This window comes from Sciurus vulgaris (assembly GCF_902686455.1).
Source record: "Sciurus vulgaris genome assembly, chromosome: 2".
In the NCBI taxonomy this organism is placed as follows: domain Eukaryota; kingdom Metazoa; phylum Chordata; class Mammalia; order Rodentia; family Sciuridae; genus Sciurus; species Sciurus vulgaris.
In genome coordinates, this window is record NC_136462.1 from 203,172,490 (window position 1) to 203,198,393 (window position 25,904).

At 60.5% G+C, this 25,904-nt stretch overlaps 3 protein-coding genes across 8 annotated transcripts in view; all 3 read left to right on the plus strand.

The window, feature by feature from the left end:
• Window positions 1-1,422: 1,422 nt before the first annotated feature.
• Window positions 1,423-7,781, plus strand: MRGBP (MRG domain binding protein). Of its 4 annotated transcripts, XR_013762049.1 has the most exons (6): window positions 1,424-1,634; window positions 2,519-2,640; window positions 4,401-4,482; window positions 4,771-4,845; window positions 5,010-5,131; window positions 5,267-5,407. XR_013762049.1 is itself a non-coding variant. In XM_079128606.1 (5 exons), the coding sequence occupies exons 1-5, from the start codon at window positions 1,487-1,489 to the stop codon at window positions 7,228-7,230; spliced, it is 522 nt and encodes a 173-aa protein (XP_078984732.1). In that variant the 5' UTR covers window positions 1,423-1,486; the 3' UTR covers window positions 7,231-7,781. The 4 variants fall into 4 exon arrangements, 2 of the variants coding, with proteins under 2 accessions (XP_078984732.1, XP_078984731.1); XM_079128606.1 differs by lacking the exons at window positions 5,010-5,131; window positions 5,267-5,407 and adding an exon at window positions 7,136-7,781 and having other exon boundaries at window positions 1,423-1,634; XR_013762050.1 differs by having other exon boundaries at window positions 4,771-5,131; window positions 5,267-5,294.
• Window positions 7,782-9,382: 1,601 nt separating this feature from the next.
• OGFR (opioid growth factor receptor) lies at window positions 9,383-18,081 on the plus strand. The gene is made up of 7 exons (XM_079129209.1): window positions 9,383-9,570; window positions 11,617-11,685; window positions 12,195-12,273; window positions 14,997-15,075; window positions 15,899-15,965; window positions 16,315-16,463; window positions 16,789-18,081. The coding sequence occupies exons 1-7, from the start codon at window positions 9,436-9,438 to the stop codon at window positions 17,753-17,755; spliced, it is 1,545 nt and encodes a 514-aa protein (XP_078985335.1). The 5' UTR covers window positions 9,383-9,435; the 3' UTR covers window positions 17,756-18,081.
• A 2,219-nt stretch (window positions 18,082-20,300) lies between these two features.
• The window catches only part of COL9A3 (collagen type IX alpha 3 chain), a 33,649-nt gene continuing 28,045 nt past the window's right edge, over window positions 20,301-25,904 (plus strand). Inside the window, exons 1-10 of one of the 3 annotated variants that reach the window (XM_079127573.1) lie at window positions 20,301-20,569; window positions 21,053-21,121; window positions 22,304-22,339; window positions 22,902-22,973; window positions 23,610-23,663; window positions 24,765-24,800; window positions 25,026-25,049; window positions 25,279-25,332; window positions 25,508-25,561; window positions 25,768-25,809. In XM_079127573.1, coding sequence (XP_078983699.1) covers window positions 20,504-20,569; window positions 21,053-21,121; window positions 22,304-22,339; window positions 22,902-22,973; window positions 23,610-23,663; window positions 24,765-24,800; window positions 25,026-25,049; window positions 25,279-25,332; window positions 25,508-25,561; window positions 25,768-25,809 — 507 coding nt within the window. In that variant the 5' untranslated portion in view covers window positions 20,301-20,503. The remainder of the gene's footprint in view (window positions 20,570-21,052; window positions 21,122-22,303; window positions 22,340-22,901; window positions 22,974-23,609; window positions 23,664-24,764; window positions 24,801-25,025; window positions 25,050-25,278; window positions 25,333-25,507; window positions 25,562-25,767; window positions 25,810-25,904) is intronic. The other 2 variants (XR_013761915.1, XM_079127572.1) reach the window with 2 other exon arrangements.

Genomic DNA, 25,904 nt, shown 5'->3' on the forward strand with positions numbered 1-25,904 from the left:
AGCCCGGGAGGGCTGGCCCGAGGGAGCCCCTCTGCCCAGCACAATCTCAGCCAATCCGAAGCCCGCTCCTGCAGGAATCGGTGACTGTATTGGGGGGGGGGGGGGTGTATTTTAACAGCTTCCCTGAGGCGTAATTTACATACCCTAGAATTCATCATTTCAGGTGTACATTTAAGGCAGGTTTTACTCACACTGTGCGGCCTTGAACACGACCTAATTTTAGAGCATTTTCAACCCCTTAAAAAGAAGCCCAGTACCCACGAGCAATTACTGCCCAAGCCCACCTCCCCCAAGGGCCCTATGTTATGTGCGTTTGTGTGTCTAGATTTCTTTTCTCTTCTTTTCTTTTTTTGTAACAGGGATTGAACCCAGGGGTGCTTAACCACTGAACCACGTCCCCAGCCAACCCCCCCAACTTTTGTTTTTTATTTTGAGATACAGTCTCACTAAGTTGCCTAGGGCCTGGCTGAGTTGCTGAGGCCCAGTGCCACCACGCCCGGCTATGTCTGGATTCTTTGACTCAGCACAATGCTTTCAAGACTCACCCCTGTTGCAGTGTATCAGTGTTCCACTCCTTTTCAGAGTTGAGTAATATTCCACTGTTTAGATTTATCACCCTTTATCCATTCATCGATTGTCATCAGAGCTTAGGTTGCTTCTGTCTTCCTGCCATTAGGGAGAGCTCTGGAACATTCCTGTAGCAGCCTTTGTGTAGATAAATGTCTTCATTTATCTCTGGTAGGTACCTACAGAGCCGCTGGGTCTTATGGTAACAATGCATAGTCCTTTAAGGAACTGACAGCTTTCAAAGACAGCCACCAGTCATACATTCTCACCCAGGGTGCCCGCTGGTCCCGCTTTCTCCACCTCCTCCCCAACATGGTTTCATCAGGTTTTCTTGTTCTAGTCTCCCAGGAGGATGTGAAAGAGCATGTCCCTTTTCCACTAGTGCATACAATCGTATAATGGTGGGGTTCATTGTTACGTATTTGCACATGCCCGAGTAAGTCGTTTTGATTCGTATTTCCCTAAGGACCAGGGATGGCGAGTATCTTTCCGTGTGCTCATGGGCCATCTATCTTCTTTAGAGAAATGTTCAGTCACGTCTTTTGAGTTTTTTAATCAGATTAATTATTAATCTTTTCGCTTTTTTGGCAGCGTTTTAGACACGCAACTTTTCCTTCCTTTTACTATTTTGATGCCGTGTTCTTTATCTTATCGCGCTTTAAAAAAAAAAAAACGCTTTTTAAGTGCCCCTGAACCAGCCCCGTGCAACCCGCAGAGCCGGACAGAGTGCGGCAGGGAAGGCACCGCCAGGGGGCGCCGCGGGCGTGCGCAGGAAGGCAGGCCCCGTCTGCGCCTGCGCCGAAGCGGCGCGTGAGCGCGCGAGCGCGCGCCCGGCGCGCGCCCGCCCGCCCGCGAGTACGCCTGCGCGGAGCCCGTGGCCGCGCCTGCTCGCGCCGGGCGCTGGTCGCTCCCGGCGGCCATGGGGGAGGCCGAGGTGGGCGGCGGGGGCGCCCCGGGCGACAAGGGCCCGGGGGAAGCGGCCACCAGCCCGGCGGAGGAGACGGTGGTGTGGAGCCCCGAGGTGGAGGTGTGCCTCTTCCACGCCATGCTGGGCCACAAGCCCGTCGGTGAGGCCGGGCGCGGACCCGCGTGGGGGCGGGGCGGCCGCAACCGTCGGGCGGGGCGGGGCCTGCGACCGCGCGCTGGACGCTGCCGGGACCCCACTGACCCTGGACACCCCTGCCCCTGGACCCCGCCGCCCCGGGACACCCCTGCCCCGGGACTCTGCCGACCGTGGACACCCCCTGGACCCCGCCGCCCCGGGACCCCTGCTCCTGGACCCCGCCGCCCGCGGATACCCCTGCCCCTGGACCCCGCCGCCCGGGGACACCCCTGCCCCGGGACCCCGCTGACCCTGGACACCCCCTGGACCCCGCCGCCTGGGGACTCCCCTGCCCCGGACCCCGCTGACCCTGGACACCCCCAGGACCCGGCTTTCCCAGGGACACCCTTGTCCCTGGCACTCAGCCCCTGGTCACCCCTATTCGCAAGGACCGCCCCCCCCCACACACACACACACACTTGCCCTCCTTACCCCATTTACCCCAGATACCGGCTGTTCTCGGACACCCCGCCCCCACTCCCTGAGCATGCATACACACACACACACACACACACACACACACACACACACACACACACACACCCACCCACCCCCCCCCCCCCCCCCCGCTGCCAGGGACACCTCTGACATCTGCTCCTGTGCCCACAGTTCCCGGCCCCCTTGATGTCCCTTTGCCGGCCATAGCCCTGCCCTTCCCCTTGTGCACTGCTGCCCTTCCTACATCACCTCCACCAACCTCTGCCCATTCCTGCCACTCACTACCCTCCCCACTAACCTCCCCACTAATACCCCTCTCCCCTCCCAGCCCCCTATTGCCCCTTCATTCCCCAGGACAGGGCACTGCCTCCCTCTTCCCCTTTACCTACTGTCCTGCTTCTCCTTCCATAGGGGTAAACCGACACTTCCACATGATTTGTATCCGGGACAAATTCAGCCAGAATATTGGGCGGCAGGTCCCATCCAAGGTCATTTGGGACCATCTGAGCACCATGTACGACATGCAGGCACTGGTGAGCTGGACCCCTCTCCATTGCTGGGTGAAGGGTGGGGAGAAAAGAAGCCCACACCTTGTTCCCTGAAGGCCAGGCCCAATGAGCAGGGGGTGCACCCTGCTCACTTCCTAGGTGTTTGCTGAGCAGAACAGCAGGGGTGGTCCAACCAATGAGCACAAATTCCAGGGAGTAAGTGGGCACCTGAGACCCCAAGCAGGGGCTTTGGCCATAGGAACTCAGGGTGCATGGACCCCTTGCTGTTGTCAATCTTCTGGGAGTCCCAAAAGTGTTTTAGGTGGGAGGTGAACTTATCTGAGTCGCACTAAGGTGAATATGGTGGCTTCTGTGGAAATGAGGCACATCGAGCCCCCATCCTCACAGAACTCAGAGCTGGCAGTGTCTGACGGGCAAGTAGGTTAGTTGAATAACCAGAGTGGCCAATGGACAAGTGGGTGTTCTTGGCAGAGGAAAGGCAGGTATCAGGTGAGAATACCTGCAGTGTCAGGTGGGTTGGGGTCAAGGGACCAGGAGAGCTGTGCTGGTAAAAGGAGATCCATGCTTCCTGGCTGGACTCATAGCACACTAGTCCTTGCAAGATTTGTGTACACACTGCCTGTTGGCCTTGGGCAAGTCCCAGGTGCCCCCTTTCTGTAGCTGTAGGGAGCTGGAAGGAATGCCCTTAAACCCTGGGTGGTGGTTGCCAGTTGCAGCTCACACTGAAGGCATTCTGAGCCCAGCAGGGAGCTTGCAGCAGGTGACCAGCACCTGTAGTCCAGGTGTAGCCATCTGTGAGGTCCTCTGCAGCAGACTCATTCCTGCCTGCACAGTGAGCATGTTCCTGGTCACCACCTGCAGGATCAGAAGCCCCTCTCTCTCTCTGGACTCCCCAGGACCAGCAGTTTGCCCAGTTGTGTTGTGGGGTTCCTTGGGGCACCTGCTCCCGAGATGCTTCCTGCCCAGGTACAGAGATGAGTGCCACACTGTGTCTGTCTAGGGAAGACAAAGCTCTGGGCTGAGATCGGCACAGGGGCTTGCTCAGAGGGCACAGTGACCTTCTGGGAACTTCCATTCACCATCTGGGACAGCTGCCCCCATCTTATTTCTACAGCAGCTTCTGAGAGCAGAAAAGACTAGAAGAAGGGACCTGTCCCCTTGTCTGGCACACCCACATTGATGGATAAACTTGGGCTAAACACCCAACTTCCACGCAGCACCCGAGCTGCCAGTGGAGTCCCTCTCCGATCTTGTCCCATTCAGGGAACTTCGTGGCATCTCATTCCCTTGGTCCAAAGGCCTTGTGTTCTCAGGTCCCTGTCCCCTCTGGTATGTGGGACGTGCAAGACACGTGGAAGCCCACTCTGCTTGGCGACCTCCCCACTCGCCATCCTCGCTGGGCTTCTACACACGTGGCCTTCCTACTGGCACCAGGTGGGCAGGGACTGGCCTTGGGACTCATTCTCTTTCAAGGAAGCACGGGGTCAGCTGGCCAGTGTGTCGCAGGACTGCTGCTCCCGGCGCTGCAGTGGCACGGCCCCTTTTTTCCCTTGGCTGCCTGAGGAGCCTGTGCCCACCTGTCACTCCCTGGTCTGTTTGCCAACCCAGATTGTGCTGGATTCTGCCGGCAAAAGGAAAGCAGGGTCAGTACCCTGGGCCCTTCCTGCTCAGCTCAGCAACCACAGCACTTGCTGGCTGCTCCCGAGCAGCTCTCGCATGTCTTTACCACCTGCTAACACTGTGTTTTGGTTTTTTATTTTACAAAATGCTGTATTTGCCATCAGCACGAGTCTGAGATTCTTCCATTCCCAAATCCAGAGAGGAATTTTGTCCTTCCAGAAGAGATCATTCAGGAAGTCCGAGAAGGTGAGGCTCCACAGAGGTTTGGTCTGGGAGTAGAAAAGGTGGGGCCTGAGCCAGGGATGGGAGGTCACAGTGAAGGCCAGGGACCTTCAGGGGTATCCTGCCTCCACCTGCATGTGGGTGGTCTGGGGGCCTGGGGGGGGCGAAGTGGGGGTGGGTGTTCAAGAGCACCTGTGTGACGGATGCTGCCGCCTGTGTGGGCAGCCAGAGTCGGGGCAGTCCTGGCCCAACCATCCCCAGCGCTGGCCGCCACCGTGGGTTTCCAGTGAAGGTCAGCTGTCTCCTCCACAGGAAAAGTGGTCATCGAAGAGGAAATGAAAGAGGAGATGAAGGAAGACGTGGACCCCCACGGTGGGGCTGACGACGGTAAGTGTGGAGCCCCCTGCCCTGCCCCGTGCCCTCTGGAGCACAGCACCCCGTCTCCCTCCCCGAAAGGCCTCCCTCACGCAGGGCGCAGTCAGGTGGCCGTAAAGTCTGCAGGACGGAGGGTCATCTCAGTGCAGGAGGAATCCTGACAGCGTTCCCCGCAGCAAAGGAAAGTGCAGGAGCCGTGGGCTCGGCTGCTCCTCTCCTGACGGCGTGGCGGAGCCTGGACGCCTGAGCGCAGGACGCCCCGAGGCTCTCGGTCGGGAGGCCCCTCTTCAGGCCTCGTGTAAGGGGCTCCCCACCCAGGGGGACGCCTGCCGGGGTCAGAGGGTCTTGTGTAGATTCCAGTTTTCTAACTGAAGAAGAAGACAAAATGAGATTCTGGGTATTCTGTCTTCAGCCAAATGATTTTGTTTCTCAGTTTTTTCATCTTCAGGGAGCTTGGGGAAATCAACAGAAAAACCCAGCAAAGACAAAGAGAAGAGCTCCTCAGACTTGGGGTGTAAAGACGGGGCGGACAAGCGGAAGCGCAGCCGGGTCACTGACAAAGTTCTGACCGCAAACAGTAACCCCTCCAGCCCCAGCGCTGCCAAGCGGCGCCGAACATAGACACCACGGCCCAGCAGCAGAGTCATCTGAGCTGCAAGCCCTACTGCCTGCCCTCAGGCCCCTGGGTAAACGTGGCCATCTGCAGGGAAGCTGTGGAGGCTCCCACCATGTTGTCAGACCACCAGGGTCCCTGGGGGCCCCAAGGACCAGGACCAACCCTCTTGGACGTTGAGGCCACCAAGTCCACGTCTGTCTTCTCCGGGGTCAGCGCCACCTGTGCCGCATGGCGTGGAGGAGAGCACGGGCGAGGGGCCAGGAGAAGGCTGCCAATTAGCAAGCAATAACACGGTCTCCACTCTCATCAGAAAGGCCACAGTGCTAGCCTTCCCTGGGACTGCTCTGCGTTTGCTCGTCCCTCAGAACCTCTCCTCGGCCCCACAGAGGCATCAGGAGCGTGTGGCCCAAGTCACCACATGCCCCACTCCCTACCTGGGAGACTAAGAACTGGATGTTTTTCTCATTCACTTGTACTGTAACGATGTATATAATTTGGTTGATATTTCACTATTTAATTTTTAAGAAGCCTATTTTACTAGTGTTTTATATGAGAAAAAATACTGCAGAAATTAAACCTGTGTTGTATTTTTTCTGAGATGTTTTGTTTTTAGGTAACAACTACTGAGATACTTTTTGCTCAGTTTTTATATACCAGATACAGAGAATTTATAGTGGTTATTTTTGTAATTCTAGCAACTTGCAAAAAGACCAAATGAGGGACTGGAGGGGAAGACACACCTTTGGGCTGGTGAGGCAGTGGCCTCAGTGTTGGTTGAAGTATGCTTTCATTTGACTACAGAACATTAAAGCACAAAACGTCAACCTGGAGTTGTGTGGCTTTGATAACCAAAATGGGTTAGCCTTTTTTTTTTTTTTTTTTTTTTTTTGCAGTAGGAAGTTTTATTTTTCCAAGATTTCTAACTGAAGAGCACACTCAGACAACTTGTTAACATCACTTGATACAATGTACAAACAGTAACAGGTCCAGAGTGGTTACTTTGTTGAACATGTGTCACATCCAGAGAGACTCACTGCTCTGGGCACCTGCCGAACTGCTCTCTGGCGTTTGACTGTTAGACTGTGGACTGTTCTTTACAGAGTCCAACCTTTGGGCATGATGAGATGTGCCATCCTGGCCAGCCTACACACACATGCCTCTCAGCATCTCAACACCTACGTGGGGCTGAATTCCTCTCCTGCCATCTGCAGTGTTCTAAGTGACAAGAAGTGCCAGCATAGGACCCCAGCTGGTCCACACCAAACCCAGTCACTTCTGGGTAGGGCAGTTGGGTGCCCTTGAATATGACTGAATCCAGTTTTCCAGCACAGAGAGAATATCTTGTGTGAACAAAAGAGCTGGTCTCACAGCTTTCCCTTCCACATGCCCAAGTTAGGCCAGCTGCATGGGTCCATGTGTCCCCTTTCTGCAGAGCCTGGACTGGTCCACACCCTTGTCCATACCATCCTGCCACATGGGCTGGAGCCAAGGATCAAGTTTTGCCCATTTGAGATCAAGTCCCAGCACAGCAGACCTGTGGCCTGTGCTGTGTCTGAGACAAAGAGGATGGTCAGGATTGCAGAAAGTTGGGGGAACCAGCCTAGGGAGCACTCCCCTCCCCTGGCAGAGGGAAGGGCAGGGTCTCCTTTCACCCAGGTGCCACCTCCGTGTGCTCTCTCCTTCCAGGTCAACCTTCACTGAATGCCCATTTGTGCTGGTCCTGCCACTGGAGCCTGGCCCTTGAGTCCAGAACTAACAGGGGAAAGGGAAGCAGATGGTAACCCTGAGGGATGAACAGGAAGGAAGCCTGCTCTTCAGCAAGGCTCACTGTTGGAAACCCCACCTGAAGCTGCATCTCCAGGACTTCAGTGCATGCTAGCATGCCTGGTCAACAGGTCGGCACTGGCCTCTTCTGTCCCTCCAACATCCTGCTGCCCCTCAGGAGCAGCCATCACCCCACAGCCCCAGTGGCCCGACCTGGTTCGTCAGCCCTGATAGCTCACGTGAGCTCCTGCTGGCATGTAGAGATGACCAGGTAGAATTCACAGCTCAAGAGTGCCCAGCACAAAGTCAAAAATGGCCACTGTAGGACACGGAAAGGCACTGCACTGTGGTTCACACCTGTTTGCAAAGCCATCCATGCTGAGATGCCAAGCACACCCGACCTCCAGGCACTTACCCTGCCGAGGACGGATGTCCCCTCAGGGAGTCTGAAAGGACTGTTGAGCTGGGCATGGCCTCCCCTCTCCCAGACTGGTGCGGGGACAATGAGAGCCAGCTGGTCCCACTGCTCCCCAGGCTCCTGCAAGGCTGAGCCATAAGCAACACCACCTGCAGGACTGGGAGCAACTGTGTGGCCTGCTCACTCCAGCCAAGGCAGCAGAGCCCTCTGGAAAGCTGAGCCACTGGGTGACATCAGACTGTGGAGGATGCTTAGGGAGACACGATGCCATTGCATGGCTCTCTGAAGGTGAACTCTGCAAAAACCGTACACAAAACCAAAGGGCATTTCATGGTGGCTGTATGTGTAAAAAAGCTGTGCAATATCTTAAGAACAACTCTTGTGCTGGGCTGGGGCTCAGTAGCAGAGCACTTGCCTAGCATGTGTGAGGCACTGGGTTTGTCCTCAGCACCACATAAAAATAAATAAAATAAAGGTATTGTGTCCATCTACAAGTAAAAAAAAATTTTTTTAAACAAAAAAAAAAAAAAAAAAGAAAAAGAAATACAACTCTTTCTGGGAATGTGGCTCTGTAGCCAGGTGCTTGCATTGGTAGCAGACAGCAGTGGGACACTGTCCCCTGGCTTGGCATGTGTTTTTCTGCTCTCTGGAGCAGTAAAAGGGCAGCCTGCTCACCCAAGTGTCCCAGATCAAACCCTGAAAGCTGTCCCAGCACCTGTCAGTGCCCCACCAGACTCCCCTGCCTACCCTGGAGTTACAACCAGATCCGGTTGTACATCAAGTAACAAGCAGGCCCATGGTCATAGTCTGCAGTGGGCCAGCCCCACCAGAACCCCTGGGGCTGCTTGCTCACACATTCCCAGTGAGCCTATCAACAGGGACTAGGGGCCAGCACCCAGAAGGTCCTTAGCAGTGTGCTTGTGACTGAGACTGGAAGGCTGAGATCACTTCATCACTCTCACCTGTCCCCCACAGGTGCCAGAGTCCTGTCAGTTCCAGTGCTCCAATCTGCCAATGTGTAAAGAAGGCACCTACCTCCAGCCACCTCCAGTCCCCTAGAGACCCGTAAGGAGGCCTGTGTTGGACCATCCCTAGGATGACCCCAGTAACCTCTGCCTCCGGGCCTTCATGACTGTGTGGTCCCTCCACCTAAGCGTGGCACCTTCGACTTCCTACAACTGACCCTGTGGCAAAGGCGACAAGATGGTGTGGCATTCCCTGAGGCAGCACCCTGCAGCGTCCCTTGAGGGCTCCGAGGATAACTGCGAGGCTACTGCATGCTGCCGTGGAGGGGGCAGGCACCTGCCAGCGGCCTCGGAGTGGGTGCCTCCCTGCCCACGGCCAGCGGGAACACGGAGATTTCCGCCAGCATCGACCAGAGGGTCACTTCAGGGGACAGCCTCTGGAGGGGCTTCTTTGGGAAGAAGGGATATTCTCAGGAAAGGGATTCTCTGGGATCAGGAGTCCCCCAGGGAGGTGAGACCTAAAGGGGGACATCGCGAAGGCTCTTCTGGGGGTAGATGTTATCCTTCAGGGTGGGCACGATGGAATGGGGGCTGCTCGGAAGGGCATCCTGCGGGTACAGTCATCTGGGGCCACCTCCACGGTGGCTTCTTCCCCCGCGGAGGCAGGGGTTCCCGAGCGGCAGCATCCTCGGGGGGTCGCTGTCCCCGCAGGGACGCTCGGCGGCGCGCGGGCGCGGGCGGGGCCGCACGGGCGGGGCCTGCGGCCGCCCCCGCCCCGCCCCCGCGCTTCCTCCGCTTTCACTTTCGCTTCCGCCGCGAGCGGGTCCCGCGGCCCCAGTATGGACGACCCGGACTGCGACTCCACCTGGGAGGAAGACGAGGACGCGGAGGGCGGCGAGGACGGCCTGGCGGGCGACGCGGACGCGGGGGACGAGGACGAGGACGCGGAGGGGCCGCGGGCCGGCGCGCTCCAGGTGCGGGGGGCGGGGAGGCCGGGGCCGCGCGCTCCGCCGCGCCGCTGCCGGGGACCCGAGGCCCCGCTGCCCCGCCGGGCCGCCCCCCGGAGTCGGACCAGTGCGTGGGTGGCGTCAGAGCCGTGCGTGGTGATGTCAGAGCTGCGGCCGCGAGCGGGGGCCGTGCGTGGGTGACGTCAGAGCAGCGGCCTGAGGGCGGCGTGGGCGGATTCCTGGGGTCCCTCGGGGCGCCTGGGGCGCAGGCCGAGATCCCGACCCGCCAGCCTCCGGCCTCTCTGCCTTGCCAGGCGCTGGCCGGGTGGTGGGCTGAACTGCGGCACCGCGGGCCCGGGAGGCTGCGCTCCGCGACCCGGCGCGGCGCAGGCCGGCTGTCAGCCGCTGGTTACTTTTGTTGCCACCGTGCCTGTCTTTCCCGGGCTACTTTTGTTGCCAGCGGTTAGTCACTGGCACGCAATGGGAGTCGCTGCGCACAGCCCCGTCATTGCTCCCGCTGTGGTTCCAGATGTGGGGGCCCAGAAAATGGGCTTCCGATTCTCCCCGTGGTAGTGAGCCCTGGTTTCCAGTTCATCTCAGTGTCCTGGAGTGGTCAGGGACAGCGGCCCAGGAACCTGGCGGGCTCCCAGGCCTATCTGGAAGCCTACCGCTGCCCTCTGGCCTTCCGCACACCAGCAGAGGGCCACAGTGCTTCAGGATGTGGGGTCAGGGTCACAGGGCCGTGTGCCCGCAGGAGGGCTCTGACGTGAGAAGGCACGTCCCACTGCGGTTCTCAGGCCTCCGTCCTGAAGCAGTGTTCAGGCGCGTTGACCTGTGGGGTGCCCACGACCTCCCGTTTTTTCCCTTGGGCCTCCTGCCTGGACCATTTTCCTCCTTCCCCTGCAGACCCGCTTCAACCCTCGCGGCTGCCCTGCATGGGACTCTGGAGGTGCTGTATTCAGCTGGTGGGCTGGCGGTGCTCTGAGCTGTGTGCATCCCGTTGACTGGGGGAAAGTGGAAACGGGGGAGGGGAGGCAACTTCTGCCCAGTTTAGATTTCTGTCTGCTGGCCCTGGCCCTGCAAGAGAACCAGCTGTCCCTGGTTTGAAATGAGGCAGACACAGCTCCATGCCTCAGCTGGAGTTCTGTCAGGTCGGGCATGGGGGATGAGCTCCGAGCTCACACAGGGGCCTGGCCTCCTGCCCCTTTCAGTGCTCCCCCATCGCTTCAGCCAGTTGTTTCCCAGGTCAGGACGGCCTGTGTCTATGGGCTGCACAGTCCCCTCATCCTGCATTCTTCCTAGCTGGACACAACCTGCACTCTGCTCCCCACCCTCATGACAGTGGGGTCCAGACTGTTTCCCAGCATCCTTGTGACCGGTTGCCTCCCATCCTGGCCCCCTGCATTCATGGCGTGCAGAAGAGCTGCTGCCAGGGCCCACATCGTGCTGAACGCACCTCTGACGGGCACAGGGCCTGTCCTCCACAGGGCCTCTGGCCAAGGAGGAGTGGGGTGGGCAGGGTGGGTGGCTTATTCATCACACCCAGAGTGCCCGAGTCCCCTCCTGGGGCTGCAGGTGGCAAGATGGCTGCCTTTGGGGATACAGCCTGATGTCAACTTAAGGCACACTGTAAGGGGAAGTACCGTGGGACTTGGGGACATGATGGGCTGAGGAAAAAGTGAGGATAGCCAGCAACCTGGAAGGAAGAGTTGGAGCTGGGGCTTGGGGACAGGAAGGCATCATGGCCACGCTTCATGAGAGTGTGCACTTCCAGCATGAGCCAGGCTACCCCGAGGTGGAAGCCTGGAGTCCCAGGGAGCAGGAATGGGAACAGGCCTCCACTCCAGCTCTTCTGACTCTGTGCAGGTGGGGGTACTTCACTAGGGCCCAGATGTGCCACTGGGAACCCCAGAAAATCCAGGGTCGGGGACCTGGAGGGAAGTGCTGTGGCAAATGCCCACTGCCCTCAGGACAGCTCGTTGGAGCTGGCTCAGACTGCCTCGCCCTTGGGGGCGGGGGGGCTCCCTGAGGGCTTTTCCTGTGGGAGACTCATCCCACACCTTCTCTTCCCAGTCCAGGATGACAGGGTCCCGCAACTGGCGAGCTATGCAGGATATGCGCAGATATCGGCACCACTACCCGGTAGGGACCCACAGCCCCCTGCGTTCCCTGTAGCACCCTGCCCCAGCCTACCTGGAGACACAGTCCATTAGCCCCCTGTAGATAGGATGTCCCATGTCCTGCTAGAAACCTGGCCCAGGGTTCTGGGTTGTGCCCCTCTTTGTCCAGAGCCCAGGCCTGGTGTGAGCTCACGTCCCTGTCCTGTCATGGTACCATGGGGCCATGCTGCCCTGCCTCTTGAGCCTCAGCTCCCCAGCCTCCTGATACAGGCATGTGGGTCTGGTGGTGGGCACCAGGGGCTTAGCAGCCTCAGGGGTTAGGGGAGCGTTGTCCTCAGTCCCTGCCCATAGGAATGGGGGTGAAGGGCACTGCCCTCCCAGTCCGTCCTCACCAGCAGAGGAGCCCAGGCTGGGCTCAAGGCTCAGGCCAGCCTCAGGAGGCCTAGAGGTTTGCAGATGCAGGCCTGAGGGCCCCCAGAGGCAGCACGTTCCCCACGAGGCCCCAGCCGTGCCCTCTCTCTGGCCCTTCAGGATCTGGTGGAACAAGACTGCAACGGTGACATGCCCAACCTGAGTTTCTACAAAAACCAGATCCGCTTCCTGCCCAACGGTACGCACCTCTCGGCTGCCTGGCTTCCAGAAAGCTGCACAGAGCCCCAGGGACGGCCAAGGGGGTCAGGGCTTGGGTCCACTGGGGGAATGTAGAGGGTCCAGTCTTTTCCTGCCCTTTGGTCTCTGCTGCTGCCTTGTGAGAGCAGCAGGTAAACGAGCGAGCCCAGGAGTCCTCGCCGGTCTCAGTTGGCACATAAGGAGTAGGTCGGGGCCTCAGGGTGTTCTCAGTGGGTGCATAAGGAGTAGGACAGGGCCTGGGGTGTTCTCAGTGGGCACATAAGGAGTAGGTCGGGGCCTCAGGGTGTTCTCAGTGGGCGCATAAGGAGTAGGACAGGGCCTGCGGTGTTTTCAGTGGGCACATAAGGAGTAGGTCGGGGCCTCAGGGTGTTCTCAGTGGGTGCATAAGGAGTAGGACGGGGCCTGGGGTGTTCTCAGTGGGCGCATAAGGAGTAGGACGGGGCCTGGGGTGTTCTCAGTGGGTGCATAAGGAGTAGGACAGGGCCTGGGGTGTTCTCAGTGGGTGCATAAGGAGTAGGACGGGGCCTCAGGGTGTTCTCAGTGGGCGCATAAGGAGTAGGACAGGGCCTGGGGTGTTCTCAGTGGGTGCATAAGGAGTAGGACGGGGCCTCAGGGTGTTCTCAGTGGGCGCATAAGGAGTAGGACAGGGCCTGCGGTGTTTTCAGTGGGCACATAAGGAGTAGGTCGGGGCCTCAGGGTGTTCTCAGTGGGTGCATAAGGAGTAGGACAGGGCCTGGGGTGTTCTCAGTGGGCGCATAAGGAGTAGGACAGGGCCTGGGGTGTTCTCAGTGGGCGCATAAGGAGTAGGACAGGGCCTCAGGGTGTTCTCAGTGGGTGCATAAGGAGTAGGACGGGGCCTCGGGTGTTCTCAGTGGACGCATAAGGAGTAGGACGGGGCCTGGGGTGTTCTCAGTGGGTGCATAAGGAGTAGGACGGGGCCTGGGGTGTTCTCGGTGGGCGCATAAGGAGTAGGACGGGGCCTGGGGTGTTCTCGGTGGGCGCATAAGGAGTAGGACGGGGCCTGGGGTGTTCTCGGTGGGCGCATATGGAGTAGGACAGGGCCTGGGGTGTTCTCGGTGGGCGCATAAGGAGTAGGACGGGGCCTCAGGGTGTTCTCGGTGGGCGCATAAGGAGTAGGACGGGGCCTCAGGGTGTTCTCGGTGGGCGCATATGGAGTAGGACGGGGCCTGGGGTGTTCTCGGTGGGCGCATAAGGAGTAGGACAGGGCCTGGGGTGTTCTCGGTGGGCACATAAGGAGTAGGACGGGGCCTGGGGTGTTCTCGGTGGGCGCATAAGGAGTAGGACAGGGCCTGCGGTGTTTTCAGTGGGCACATAAGGAGTAGGTCGGGGCCTCAGGGTGTTCTCAGTGGGTGCATAAGGAGTAGGACAGGGCCTGGGGTGTTCTCAGTGGGCGCATAAGGAGTAGGACAGGGCCTGGGGTGTTCTCAGTGGGCGCATAAGGAGTAGGACAGGGCCTCAGGGTGTTCTCAGTGGGTGCATAAGGAGTAGGACGGGGCCTCGGGTGTTCTCAGTGGACGCATAAGGAGTAGGACGGGGCCTGGGGTGTTCTCAGTGGGTGCATAAGGAGTAGGACGGGGCCTGGGGTGTTCTCGGTGGGCGCATAAGGAGTAGGACGGGGCCTGGGGTGTTCTCGGTGGGCGCATAAGGAGTAGGACGGGGCCTGGGGTGTTCTCGGTGGGCGCATATGGAGTAGGACAGGGCCTGGGGTGTTCTCGGTGGGCGCATAAGGAGTAGGACGGGGCCTCAGGGTGTTCTCGGTGGGCGCATAAGGAGTAGGACGGGGCCTCAGGGTGTTCTCGGTGGGCGCATATGGAGTAGGACGGGGCCTGGGGTGTTCTCGGTGGGCGCATAAGGAGTAGGACAGGGCCTGGGGTGTTCTCGGTGGGCACATAAGGAGTAGGACGGGGCCTCGGGTGTTCTCGGTGGGCGCATGAGGAGTAGGACGGGGCCTCAGGGTGTTCTCGGTGGGCGCATAAGGAGTAGGACGGGGCCTGGGGTGTTCTCAGTGGGTGCATAAGGAGTAGGACAGGGCCTGGGGTGTTCTCTGTGGGTGCATAAGGAGTAGGACAGGGCCTGGGGTGTTCTCGGTGGGTGCATAAGGAGTAGGACAGGGCCTGGGGTGTTCTTGGTGGGCGCATAAGGTGCACAGGTATCTGAAACGCAGGCTGCGCTTTCGCAGTCCGTCTGGCACCACCCACGCCCATTCACTGATGTAGCTGCTTCCTCCATAGAGCAGGAAGCAGCCTGCTGAGGTGCAGACCATGTGGCCCCCTAGCCTGGGGTGTTCACTGTCTGGCCCTCAGACACAGGCCCACCTCCTCTGGACTGTGTTCCAGGGTTGGGTTCTGCTGGGGTTTTGTGTGAGGACAGAGTGAGTACCATGGTTCACAGGCTATGCTTTGGGGGAGATGGGTCTGAGTCTGGGACTCAGGTTATCCAGAGGGTCTGCCCATGCTCCCACCCGGTTTGCCCACAGTCAGCTTCCACATTGCAGAGGGACTGAGCACCTGAACACCCACAGTTGGTGGGCTTTACATAAGATGAGGTTTGGACAACCCTCTGAGCCCCAAACCCTGAAGGTCCTAAAGAAGTGGGTGGCTGAGGGTGCTTTTGGCAGGCTCTGTCCCTGGCCCTGTCAGTACTTCCATCTCCACTGCTGACTTGTCCCCATGGGGCCCCCAGGATGTTTCATTGAGGACATTCTTCAGAACTGGAGGGACAAGTATGATCTCCTTGAGGACAACCACTCCTACATCCAGTGGTGAGCCGGGGTGGGGGAAAGGAGAAGTGTGGGGTGTGTGGGGCAGGGAGGAGCCTGGGCCCTGGGCCACTTTCTGCCTCCTGGTGTGCACTTAGTACTGTCCTTCTCAGAAGCCTGCGTCCACACAGCCTGCACGCCCTCTGGTGGGCATCATGGGGTACTGCAGGGGCTAGGGGCCTGTCCCCCCAGCCTGTCGGCTCTTTAGGTCTCAGCACCTCTGTGGTTGGGAGCACAGCGGCCCCAGGAGACAGGAGGCACTGCACACCAGCTGAGGGGTGGGAAATGGCCTAGCTGCCCGATCGCCAGGGGCTCAGCCTTGGCACCAGGGTTGGGCTCTGCCTGACTCGGGCCCTGGTGGGGCTTTGGGTCAGGCTTGGGCAGAAATGTATGGCGATCTCGGAAGCCACGACTGCCCTGGAAGAGCCGTGTGCCTGCGTGAGGTTGGCCTTCTGGGTAGCTCCAGGGAGTCTCCTGTGGGATGATCTCCTGGCATCAGTGAAAGGAAGCAGGAAGATGAGCAGGCAGGAGGGAGAACCCTGGCCCTACCCTGAGCAGGGGGACAAGGTGGCCCTCTGTAGAGCACCTGCAGCCCACCAGGCCTGCAGGCCAGGCGCTGACCAGTCGTACTTACCTGTACTGGGTCCTCCTTTCCCACCCTTGGGCCTTCGCTTTGTGAACTGCAAGAGGCCAGCCACCCTCCTGAAGTTGAGCAGCAAGCCCAGAGAGGGTAGCAAACTGCCCCAGACCACCCAGTTAGCCTGAGCCTGAGGCCTTGAAGTCAGTCCCTGGTCACTAAAGGGCTGTGCCCTCCCTGTCCTTGCAGGCTGTTTCCTCTGAGGGAACCGGGAGTGAACTGGCATGCCAAGCCCCTCACACTCAAGGAGGTCCAGGTGAGCAGTCCCCTGCTGCAGGGGTCGCATCCAATACAGTGCTGGAAGCCACCTGGGAACCCAGGACCTGCATCCTCTGCCCTCCACAGTGGTCCTCTCCCTGCATGGGCTCTGGCCAGCATCTAGAAATGTCACTGTCCCAGGCTATTTGCTGCCTGCTGGGGAGTTGGGGGAAGGGCCTGGACATGAGGAATGACATGCAGAGCAGGTTCGGAGAGGGTCATCCTTCCCGTGGCTCCTGGACGCTGTCATGACCCAGGAGGCGTCTGCTGGCCTGGCATCGGTGTGGTCGTCCTACTCAGCTCCACCAAGGAATGGCTTCCTGAGCTCTTCTGGGGATGTTTTCCAGGCATTCAAAAGCTCCGAGGAGGTCAAAGAGCGGTTTGTGCGGGCCTATGAGCTCATGCTGGGTTTCTACGGGATCCAGCTTCAGGACCGGGACACCGGTGCTGTGTGCAGAGCACAGAACTACCACAGTCGCTTCCAGAACCTGAACTGGTGAGGAGCAGCAGTACCTCAGATGAGGGCCTGAGGCCCACTTGGTCAGGGTGGTGAGAACATAAAGGAAGGGGTCCCCTTCCCTGGGTGGAGTCACCCCTGTGGGGAGACAGGGTCAGGGACAGCCTGTAGGTGGCACCGTCCCCCTTGCTGGGGAAGTCAGCACCTCCCCACGTGAGCCCGCTGACAGGCAGCTGCCCTCGGGGTGCTCCCACTCGCACTTCCGGCCCATGGGCCACTTCCTCAGCCTAGATGGGTCCTCCTGGAGGCTCCAGCACCGGGCTGCCCATCTCCGGCCGCAGCAGGGCTCGCCTCCCCTCCACAGGCACAGCCACAACAACCTGCGCATCACGCGCATCCTCAAGTCGCTGGGCGAGCTGGGCCTGGAGCACTACCAGGCCCCGCTGGCACGCTTCTTCCTGGAGGAGACACTGGTGCGGCGAGAGCTGCCTGGCGTGCGCCAGAGCGCCCTGGACTACTTCCTGTTCGCCGTGCGCTCACGACGTCAGCGTCGGGAGCTGGTGCACTTCGCCTGGGAGCACTTCCGGCCTCGCTGCAAGTTCGTCTGGGGGCCACACGACAAGCTGCGGCAGTTTAGGCCCCAGGCCTCACTTCAGCCGCTGGTGGCCCCCAGGCAGGCAGAGGGGGATGAGGGCCTCCAGGACCCCCTCCGGGAGGCTGGCACCCAGGACCAGATCTGTGATCAGGGGAGGGACCCTGGCGGGGACGGGGTGTCCGCTCAGGCTCCCCAGCCACTGAGCGTGAAGCACCAGGATGCAGGAGCCCTGGAGGGGGAGCAGGGGGATGAGGCTGAGCCCCCAAGTCCCAAAGAGAGCAAGAAGAGGAAGTTGGAGGCAAACAGGCGGGAGCAGGCCCCCGGGGAGCTAGGCCCCCAGAGCCCCTCCGAGGTGGAGAAGATAGCGCTGAACCTGGAGGGCTGTGCCCTCAGCCAGGGCGGCCAGGACCCGGGGGAGATGGAGCAGCCCTGCCCCCAGCCTCCCAGGGCCAGAGTGGCCGATGAGGTGAGGAAACGGAGGAAGGTGGAGGAGGGTGCTGTGGAGGACACAGCGGTTGAGAGCACCCTGATGCCGGCCTCCACCCCACCCCAGTGCTGCAGGGCCCAAAGGGGTGGAAGCGAGGTGGAGGAGGACCCACAAAGCCAGGGGGCGCCCCCACAGGGTGCCTGTGGGAGCCCACCGGAGGGCCCAGGGTCTGCCACCACGGGGACCTCCGTGGATGTGAGCGGGGAGGCGGCAGGGACGGACCCTTCTGCCAAACCTGGAACGCCTTAAGGAACAGGGAGCCTGTGGGTGTCTTGGCCCTGCCCAGCCCTGCTGCAGGGGGAGTCTGGGCCCAGGAGCCCTGTTGCTGGCTCTTCTCAGTGCCCAGCAGTGCTGGCCTCTCCCTAGTGGTCACTGCAGTAGCCACTAGGTGGACTGAGGCCCCACCCTCAGGGAAGGCCCAAGCCTTCAGAACCCTCCTTACCTCACTGCATCCTCCCTGCTCCCCCTGGAACCCCCATGTTTATAAATAGACTCTTAAGGGTCTGGGGAGAGGGGTCATTTTCTTAGTGTGGTGCCAAGCAAGGCCTTTTCTGAATAAACTCTTTTGACTTTGAGTCTCCTTGGTGTGAACCTCAGTCCTGTTCGGTGGCCTGGGGGCTGGTTCCTGATAGTCCTCCAGACTTCCTTCTACCCCCAGCTTCAGAGTGGCCCTGCATGGTGCCATGTCACTGCCCAGGCTAGCGCCTGTCAGGTCAGCGGTGACCCAGCTCTCCCCGGAGCACAGTCCCCTGAGCGGGCCTGAGCATGCAGCCTCTCCAGCCCCTGACAGCTAAACGTCTGGCCCCTCGTTTGCTCTGTCACCTTCCTAGTCCCCTTGGGTGGGGGGACAGCAGTTGGGTGCTGCAGTCTAGAGCAGGTCTTTGTATCTGCCCTGGTTTGGGGTACACTGGCGCCTCAGGGCCGAGCTCAGCAGTGCCCTTGCCCACCCCTGCCCTCCATGCCACACTCTTCCGCCCTGGGACCCCTTGGTCACGTCCCACCTGGTGGAGCCCGTGAACCTCCCCTGGCAGCCCTTCTCCACAGCCTGGCTTCGTCCTGAGCCCGGAGCCCAGCACTTCTATGTTACCCGGTGAGGAGCTTTTGTGGGGCCTCTGAGAGAGGGGCTCCCCAACTCGGAGCTCCCCCAGCTGTGGCTCTTGTCACAGGCTTGCCTCTGGGTCAGGGAAATGGTGGAGCTCTGAATGCAGATCTGGGCTCTCCCCCAAGGGAAAGCAGGAAATTCATCCTGGAGGTCAAAGCTGTGGATCCAGGTTTCATTTCCACAAGAGGGCCATGGCTAATTCTCCTCTGGGCAGAGGCCTGTATCTGGCTCACCTCCACTGGACACTGTGGGACCCCTGGTCCTGCCGTGCCGTTGGCTCAATAGTGGGGTTTCCACCTGGAGGCAAAATGAGGCCCTGGTATGGAGGTGGGACATCAGTCTCTTCCCCAGGGTCCCTCTGAGCTCCAGAGCTCAGGGACATCGGTACTGACTGTTGGGGCCACAGTCAGCTCACAACACCTGTTGTGATAAGAGGCCCCATTGGAGCAACACTGAGGAGAGGGACTGTCCAGCTCTAGGCACCTAGGGATGGCCATTCTGGTCCACTGAACCTTGAGCTTCAGGGAGAGTGGTGTCCCAAACAAGTGAATAGGGCTTTGGCTCTACCCAGCTTGGGTCCTGGGGAGGCCGGACTGATAGGTGTGAGGCCAGCCCCCTGCCCTCAGCTGACTGGGCCCTAAAGGTCTGTTGGGTTCATGAGGGGTTCTGAGCAGAGGGACTTGGGTAAGGACACTAGGCTGTTTCCTGGCCCAAGGCGAAGGTCAGCTGTGCTTCCTCTGAGTCTAGCCACATGCTGGGAACTAGGGTAAGGGGTAGAGCTGGGCTCTAGGGCCAGGCGGGCGCCTGGAATGGGGTTGGAGAGCCAAGGAGAGGCTGCCATGCCCGTCATTCTAGGTTGAACTGGTGGGGAGGAACCGTCTTGCTCCTAGATGTGGGGGTTGGAGTGGGACTCCTGCCCCCAGCCCCTGCTGTCTGTGCAGCCCCCTCCTCTTTCCACAAGCCCCATCTCTGAAGATGTGTCCGAGGATGTCTTAGGCTCTGCTGGTTGAAGCTGCCCCTCACCCCTCCTGCCGTAATTCACACCCTCTCCCACTGGAGGACTCCTGTGGGGTTTGACGGTGGTAAGGCTCTCCTGCCACCTCACCTGGGCAGAGGTGATGCTGCCTAGGCTGAGTGGTGAGGACCTGGGTTCCATCTCCAGTGTCGCCCCCCACTCCACCTGCAGAAGTGAAGCCCCAACACATCTAGCAAACCTCGTGGCAGCACTCCCAGAATTCTGAGGCTCCCCAAGAGACGGGCTGCAATCCTGCAGGCATGCCTGGCCCTATGGGCTACTTAGAGTGCCCAGGCTGGCCTGGAGGTCTGTCCCAGGCTAGCCCTCACCCTGCTGCAGTGTCAGGGAGGGGCTTGTTCATGACAAATCCTCAGGCCCAGGATAAGGAGCTACTTCCACCTCTTCCAGGATTACCATTTTGCTCTCTCTTGAGGAGACAGGATGTCAGTGGTGACTCTCATGGACAGAACCCTGGGGCCGTCGAGGTTTAGTGTGTGGGGTGCCCGCTGCAGCCCTGCACTGACCCGGGTTTGGGGGATCCACCCACGGAGGTCTGCTGGGCTCCGGGCAGCTGCTGGCCCCCTCCTAAAAGGCCCCTTCGCCGCGGTGTTCTTCCCGGTCACACTCTGGACGACGAGCAGGGAGAAAGGAGTCTTTCTTGTCCGCTGAAAGGCGTGTGTGTGCGCGGCGCCAGGCCCGGGATAATTTTAACTCGGGCGGGCCAGAAAGTGCTGGAGGCTCTCCCGCGGCGCCGCCCCGCCCGCCCAGGTGGGCCGACTGAAAGGGGGCTTGTGCCGCGGGGCGGGGCGGCCGGCCTGGCACCGCCCTCCGCCCCGGCCCGGGCGCCGCCGCCGCCGAGCGGCTCAGAGCCCAGCCAGCCATGGCCCGAGCGCCCGCCCTGGCCCTGCTCCTGCTGGGGCAGCTCCTGGCAGCCACCGCGGCGCAGGTGAGCCGCCGTGGCTGCTCGGGCTCGGCCGGTCAAGGGCCGCCGAGCGGTTAGGGCTAAGACTGGAGGTCCAGGCGCGGGGCGCGGGACGACCCCCGTCCCCACCCGCCACCCCGGACCAGTCGCCGACCCCCGGCCGCCGCCACCACCCCGCGGCGGGCTTGCAGAGTCCGGACGTCCGGCCGAGCCCCCACCGACGCCGGGGCGCGCAGGCGATGAGTCCCGCGGCCGCTTACGCCTCCCCAGGCCGGTCGCTGCCACCGGGCTGGAAGCACAATGTCGCCTTTGTTCCTGGCCACTCCTGGCCAGAGAGACGTAGTGGTTAAACTGCCCGCTCGTGCGGGGTTGGGAAGGGTCTGGGTCCTGGACGGCCCGAGCTGCTTGGAGGGCAAGATGGGACCCTGGACCTTGGGCAGGCTGGAGGCTGACATGTGGGGCCGGGTGAGGTGGGGACATCTCCCTAATGACTTTTCTCCATTTCAGAAAGCCGGACCTCGAGGCCCTCCTGGCCCTCAAGGGCCACCTGGAAAGCCGGGCAAGGATGGCATTGATGTGAGTTAGGGTGGGCTGCTCTGGGTGGGTTCCCTGCATTCGGGCTCTGGCCCTAGCCGCCCTGAACCCCTGGGTCTGATGGAGACACAATGAGTCCCACTTTCAGAGCTGGGGCCAGACAGGGTGATGAGCCAGCGCCCCTGATGGACTTCCTTGTTCCTGCTCTGGGCAGACCCTGGGGTGGGGGTAGCATGGTGGTCTTGGGGCCAGAAATGTGGACACAGGTCTGTACCCGAGTCTCCTGAGGGGCTTGTGCTTCTGCAGGATCTGGGCCCTGGGGCTCCGTGCAGGTGGGGGCTTGTCCCCCTGGGTGGAAGTGGGCTATGAGTCTTGGAGGATCCTAGGGGCTGGAGCCGGTCTTGGAGGTGCTCGGGGGCCCACTGAGCCCCAGAGATGGCATCCTCCGTGGGCGTCCTGCCAGAGGCACTACCTACAGAGGAATGGTCTGGGGTGAAGACCTCCCAGTCCAGCCAGCCACCTCCAGGATGGACAGGGATCCTGCAGGGTCTGTCCTCACCCGTTGTTCCCTGTCAGGGTCTTTGGAAAGCCATGGAGAGCCATGTGGACAGTCCCCCAGCCTCTGCTCAGCCTCCCTGCAAGTCCCAGGCAGTCTTTGCCTTGATATTCATGAGCCTCCCTCCCCCACCACAGGGCTGTTGCTCTGGGGCCGTGTTGGATCCACATCCCAGGTGGCCCAGGGCCTTGGCCGCCCTGTACCTCTCTTGCTGAGGTTGGGCACCAGGATCCTAGGCTCACACTTAAACCCTGGCCTTAAAGACTGAGTTAAAGGATTTGACCACCTAGTGAGTTTCTGGGAGGTAGCTACTGGGTCCCTTCCTGGAGTGTGGGAGAGCCTGCCACCTCACAAGCAGATGGAGCTGGGAGGCCTCTGGGCTTCCTGCAGCCTGCTTTCTAAAGCTCTCAGGCCAATGAATGAGTGGGGCCATATGGCATGCTCCCTGGGGGGTCATGTCCCTGTGCCCTCGGAGGGATATGAGCTCCACCTTTCTAGCACACCCCTTTCCTGGTGCTGGCCACAGAATGAATAGCCCCTGAAGTGGACAAGGGGCCTAGGGAACCCAGCTTGGCGCCATGAGCCAGGCCTCAGGTGCCGAGTTGGAGGCTGGCCTGCTCTGCTCCCCACTTTTCAGGAGTCACATGTGGGCCTCTCTCCCTCTGCAGGGAGAAGCTGGTCCTCCGGGTCTGCCTGGGTCCCTGGTGAGTGTCCCTAGCTGGAGAGAGGGACAGCCTCTTCCCAGTCTGGAGGGGAGGGCTAGACACAGAGAACAGAAGGTCACTGACACCATGTCCCACCAAGCTGGGCCTGTGTCGCCTAGGACTGGAGTGGGGTTGGCGCCAGGAAGAGGGTGGGAGGGAATGTGTGGGATTTGGTGTCTCTGGGCTAGGTCTGGCTGGAAGCTTTCTTTGGGCCGGTGCCCAGGCAGGCCATAGGAGGGGGACAAATACAGCTCTGCAGGTCTCCCCAGCCCGGAGCAGCCTCAGGCCCCTCACCTTGTCTAGCTCTAGGGATGGAGGGCACTGGGAACACTGGCAGTCCCACACAGGCTGCTGGCCATGGCTGGGAGCCTGAATCTGCCAGGTGAATCACTACCCATGTGACTGGAGGATGGGTATATTCTTCCTGGGGCCAGCAAGAGGCGTGCTGGGGCCCTTCTCGGATGGCTAGGTGGTACCCCGCATGGAGAGCACATTTCTTCCTTGCTGAAGGCCAAGGCTTGAAGCTGGACCCTCCCTCACAATTCTGCTCTTTCTTGCTCAGGGACCTAAAGGCAACCCAGGCAAGCCAGGGAAACCAGGAGAGGCAGGTCTGCCGGGACTGCCTGGTGTGGACGTGAGTGTCCCAGCTCCTCCTGCCTTGCCCCACCTGGAGGGCACATCCCAGACCAGCTCAGGGTCACATCCTAATTGGTGTGCTCCAGCTGGGCCTGCTCAGGCTGGAAACTCTGTCCTGACAGTCTCCAGAAGTCCCCAACAGGGGGCCCTGGCCCTGGCCCAGGCCCTGCCAGGCCCGGTGGGGGACAGAGCCAGCCCACAGCAGAGCTGGAAGTCCTGCCAGCTCTTGCTGATGCAGGAACAAGTGCCCATTGTCAAGCTCCTCTGCCTGCGCTGATTGTGGGCCCCCCCAGCCGCAGCCTGGCCTTGGTGGGCTCAAGGCTGGGCTCAAGGCTGGGCTCCAGGTTTAGCAGGCCAGAGTCTGAGAAACGAGCTGCTGTCCTGAGGGGCTTGTGCCCACAGGGCCCTGTAGCTGGCTTCCCACTTACCCCACCACCTCCCAGTGCTCGGGGAGCTAGGTTCACAGTCCTAGATCCATTTCTCGGTCCTCAGATGGCGGAGCCAGACTCGAGGGTTCTCACCTCCCTGGGCGGTTTCAGTGAGGGAAAGATCTGTGGTTCATTTTGGCCTTGTGGGAAGGGGGCAAGTGCTTTCTGTATGGTCCCTTTATCCCTTCTTCTGATTCTCTGCCAAGGGTCTGACTGGGCGGGACGGACCCCCTGGACCCAAAGGTGCCCCTGGAGAACGGGTAAGTGCCTGCCCCATGACTGGTGGCTATGTCCCCTGGCCAGGTGGTTGCTAGGTGGAGTGTCCTCTGCCCAAAAGCCATGGGGCTAGAAGTTCTGAGGGGGTGACCATGACTGCATTGGCTGGGCCCCTGACCCCACAGTGGGGCAGAGGGGCAGGTGGGCATAGGTTGCTGAGTGGACAGCCACCATGGCCACCCTCCCTGCGCCACACCTGTGTCTGCTCAGAGTTGCCCTGGTGTTCAGGCTGTGAAGAGCTGGTGTGGTTGAGGGTAGCGACCAGCCCCAGGCCCCATCCTAGTGAAAGCACCATTTCCTGCCTTCTGTATCCCACATCTGACTGTCACGACCGTCATCTGTCAAATCTGCCCCTGGTCACCTGGTTCTGTCTTCAGCTGGCTTTTCCCTCTTTTGGCTTCTGAGAGTAAAACAGCCCTACCAGCCCTCTCCTACCCTCGCGAGAGGTAACTGTCAGCCAGCAGGCGCTGCCGGCCTGCGCACAGAGCGTCACCAAGAACGGATCACGGGGTGGGACATGCGGCCTCAGCCGCAGCATCTGAGCTGAGAGCAATACGTAGGAAGTGGCTGATGACCAGCGAGGCCCCTGCTGCCCAGCTGTGGGTGGGCTAGTCCCAGGCTCTCAGGGAAACTCTGGTTCCTGTGCAGGCATTGGCTTGTGCCCTCCTGGGGCCTGCAGGCTGGCCAGCTTCAAGGGCAGACATGGCTAGCTGCAGAACTTGTGGCTCTGCGTGGGGCAGAGGCCTGAGGTCTCAGCACCCTCTTGGGGCTGGTGTTAGGTGTGCTCCCTGGACGGACAGGCCCTGGATGCCTCTGCATGGCTGGTGCCAGTCCTGGCCTTGCACCGTCATGGCGGCCAAGCACCCAACAACCTTTGCAGGAAGGGTGCTTTCCCAGCCACCAGGACAGCAAGTAGAGGCGCTGGGGCAACAGAGGCCCCCTCTCCATTTTGGTCTTCTGTGGAATGGAATTTCTGTCCCTGTTCCCCCTTCTTGGAGGACCTGTAGGATCAGACTTGGGGATGTAAGGTGGGAACAAGCTTGTGAACTTGGGCAAGCCCACCCTGACGCCTGTTTATTCCTCAGGGAAGTCTAGGACCTCCAGGACCGCCTGGGCTGGGGGTGAGTATTTTCTTCTCTCATGGAAGTTTGAGCCCATGTGTGGATGTACCAGAGCCACCTTGTGGCCTCTCCTGGAGGCTGGGCCCTAGAGTGGGGTCCCGGGATCCTACCTGTCTGTGCCCTTTTGGGGGTCATCCACCAATCCTCTGAGGTACCCACCTGAGTCGTCTTGGGGGCGGCAGGGCAAGCCCCTCCCATGCTCTGACCCTGCGTTTGACTTTGCAGGGCAAAGGTCTCCCTGGACCCCCTGTGAGTACTGAACGCCTTTACGGTCTCTACCCGTGCCTCTGAGTTCCCAGAGCTGTCCCCACACCCAGGACCAGCTTGATTGGGATGTCCCAAACCATGGCAGGGGGGACAACCCGCTCCCAGAGCCCTTGTCCCTTCAGGGACAGCACGCTGGCCTGGGGATCCTTCCCCCAGGACCCACGTGGCTGCTTGGGTGCAGACCTCTCCCTCTCACTTCTTTACTCCCCAGGGAGAGGCTGGAGTGAGCGGCCTCCCAGGTGGCATTGGCCTCCGTGGTCCCCCGGTGAGTGGCTCCCCTGCCTACAAACCCAAACTCAACTGCAGGGTCCCTGACAGACTGGGCCAGCACAGGTGCTGTCCAGGGAGGAGGAGGAACTGGGAGTGTCCTTGCCTTTGGGTCATGCTGGTTCCCTCCCTCAAGTGGGGCTGGCCCTGTTTGAGTCATGATCACTCCCCAGGGACCCTCTGGACTCCCAGGTCTGCCCGGCCCCCCAGGACCTCCCGGGCCTCCCGTAAGTACTGGGTGGACTTCCACAGAGGCACACAAGGTGCTGTGTTAGACCCCCTCAGACTGCATGCTTGGCCTCCCTGAGCTGAGGCGAAGTCCAGGGCAGAATCTGTGACCCCCTGCTCCAGGACAGGTGGCTTCTGTCATTGTCACCTGCCCTGAAAGTGGGGGGTGGGCAGGTAGACTCAGCTGTCTCCATCTGTGTTCCAGGGACACCCTGGAGTCCTCCCTGAAGGTGCTGCTGACCTGCAGGTGGGCACTTGTGGCCATTTGTGAAGCGGGCAGGGGACATCTGCTTTGAGGGGGTGCGTCTGGCTTGGGGTCACCACCTCAGAGACCTTCCAACA

What these genes read in the sequence shown, in the direction of transcription:
- OGFR (XM_079129209.1), top strand. Translation starts at nt 9,436, where the DNA reads ATGGACGACCCGGACTGCGACTCCACCTGGGAGGAAGACGAGGACGCG. An exon ending in GATATCGGCACCACTACCCG is followed by an intron (nt 11,686 to 12,194) that starts GTAGGGACCCAC and finishes CTGGCCCTTCAG; the next exon opens with GATCTGGTGGAACAAGACTG. An exon ending in CGCTTCCAGAACCTGAACTG is followed by an intron (nt 16,464 to 16,788) that starts GTGAGGAGCAGC and finishes TCCCCTCCACAG; the next exon opens with GCACAGCCACAACAACCTGC.
- MRGBP (XM_079128605.1), top strand. Translation starts at nt 1,487, where the DNA reads ATGGGGGAGGCCGAGGTGGGCGGCGGGGGCGCCCCGGGCGACAAGGGC. An exon ending in CATTCAGGAAGTCCGAGAAG is followed by an intron (nt 4,483 to 4,770) that starts GTGAGGCTCCAC and finishes TCTCCTCCACAG; the next exon opens with GAAAAGTGGTCATCGAAGAG. An exon ending in CCACGGTGGGGCTGACGACG is followed by an intron (nt 4,846 to 5,266) that starts GTAAGTGTGGAG and finishes TTTGTTTCTCAG; the next exon opens with TTTTTTCATCTTCAGGGAGC.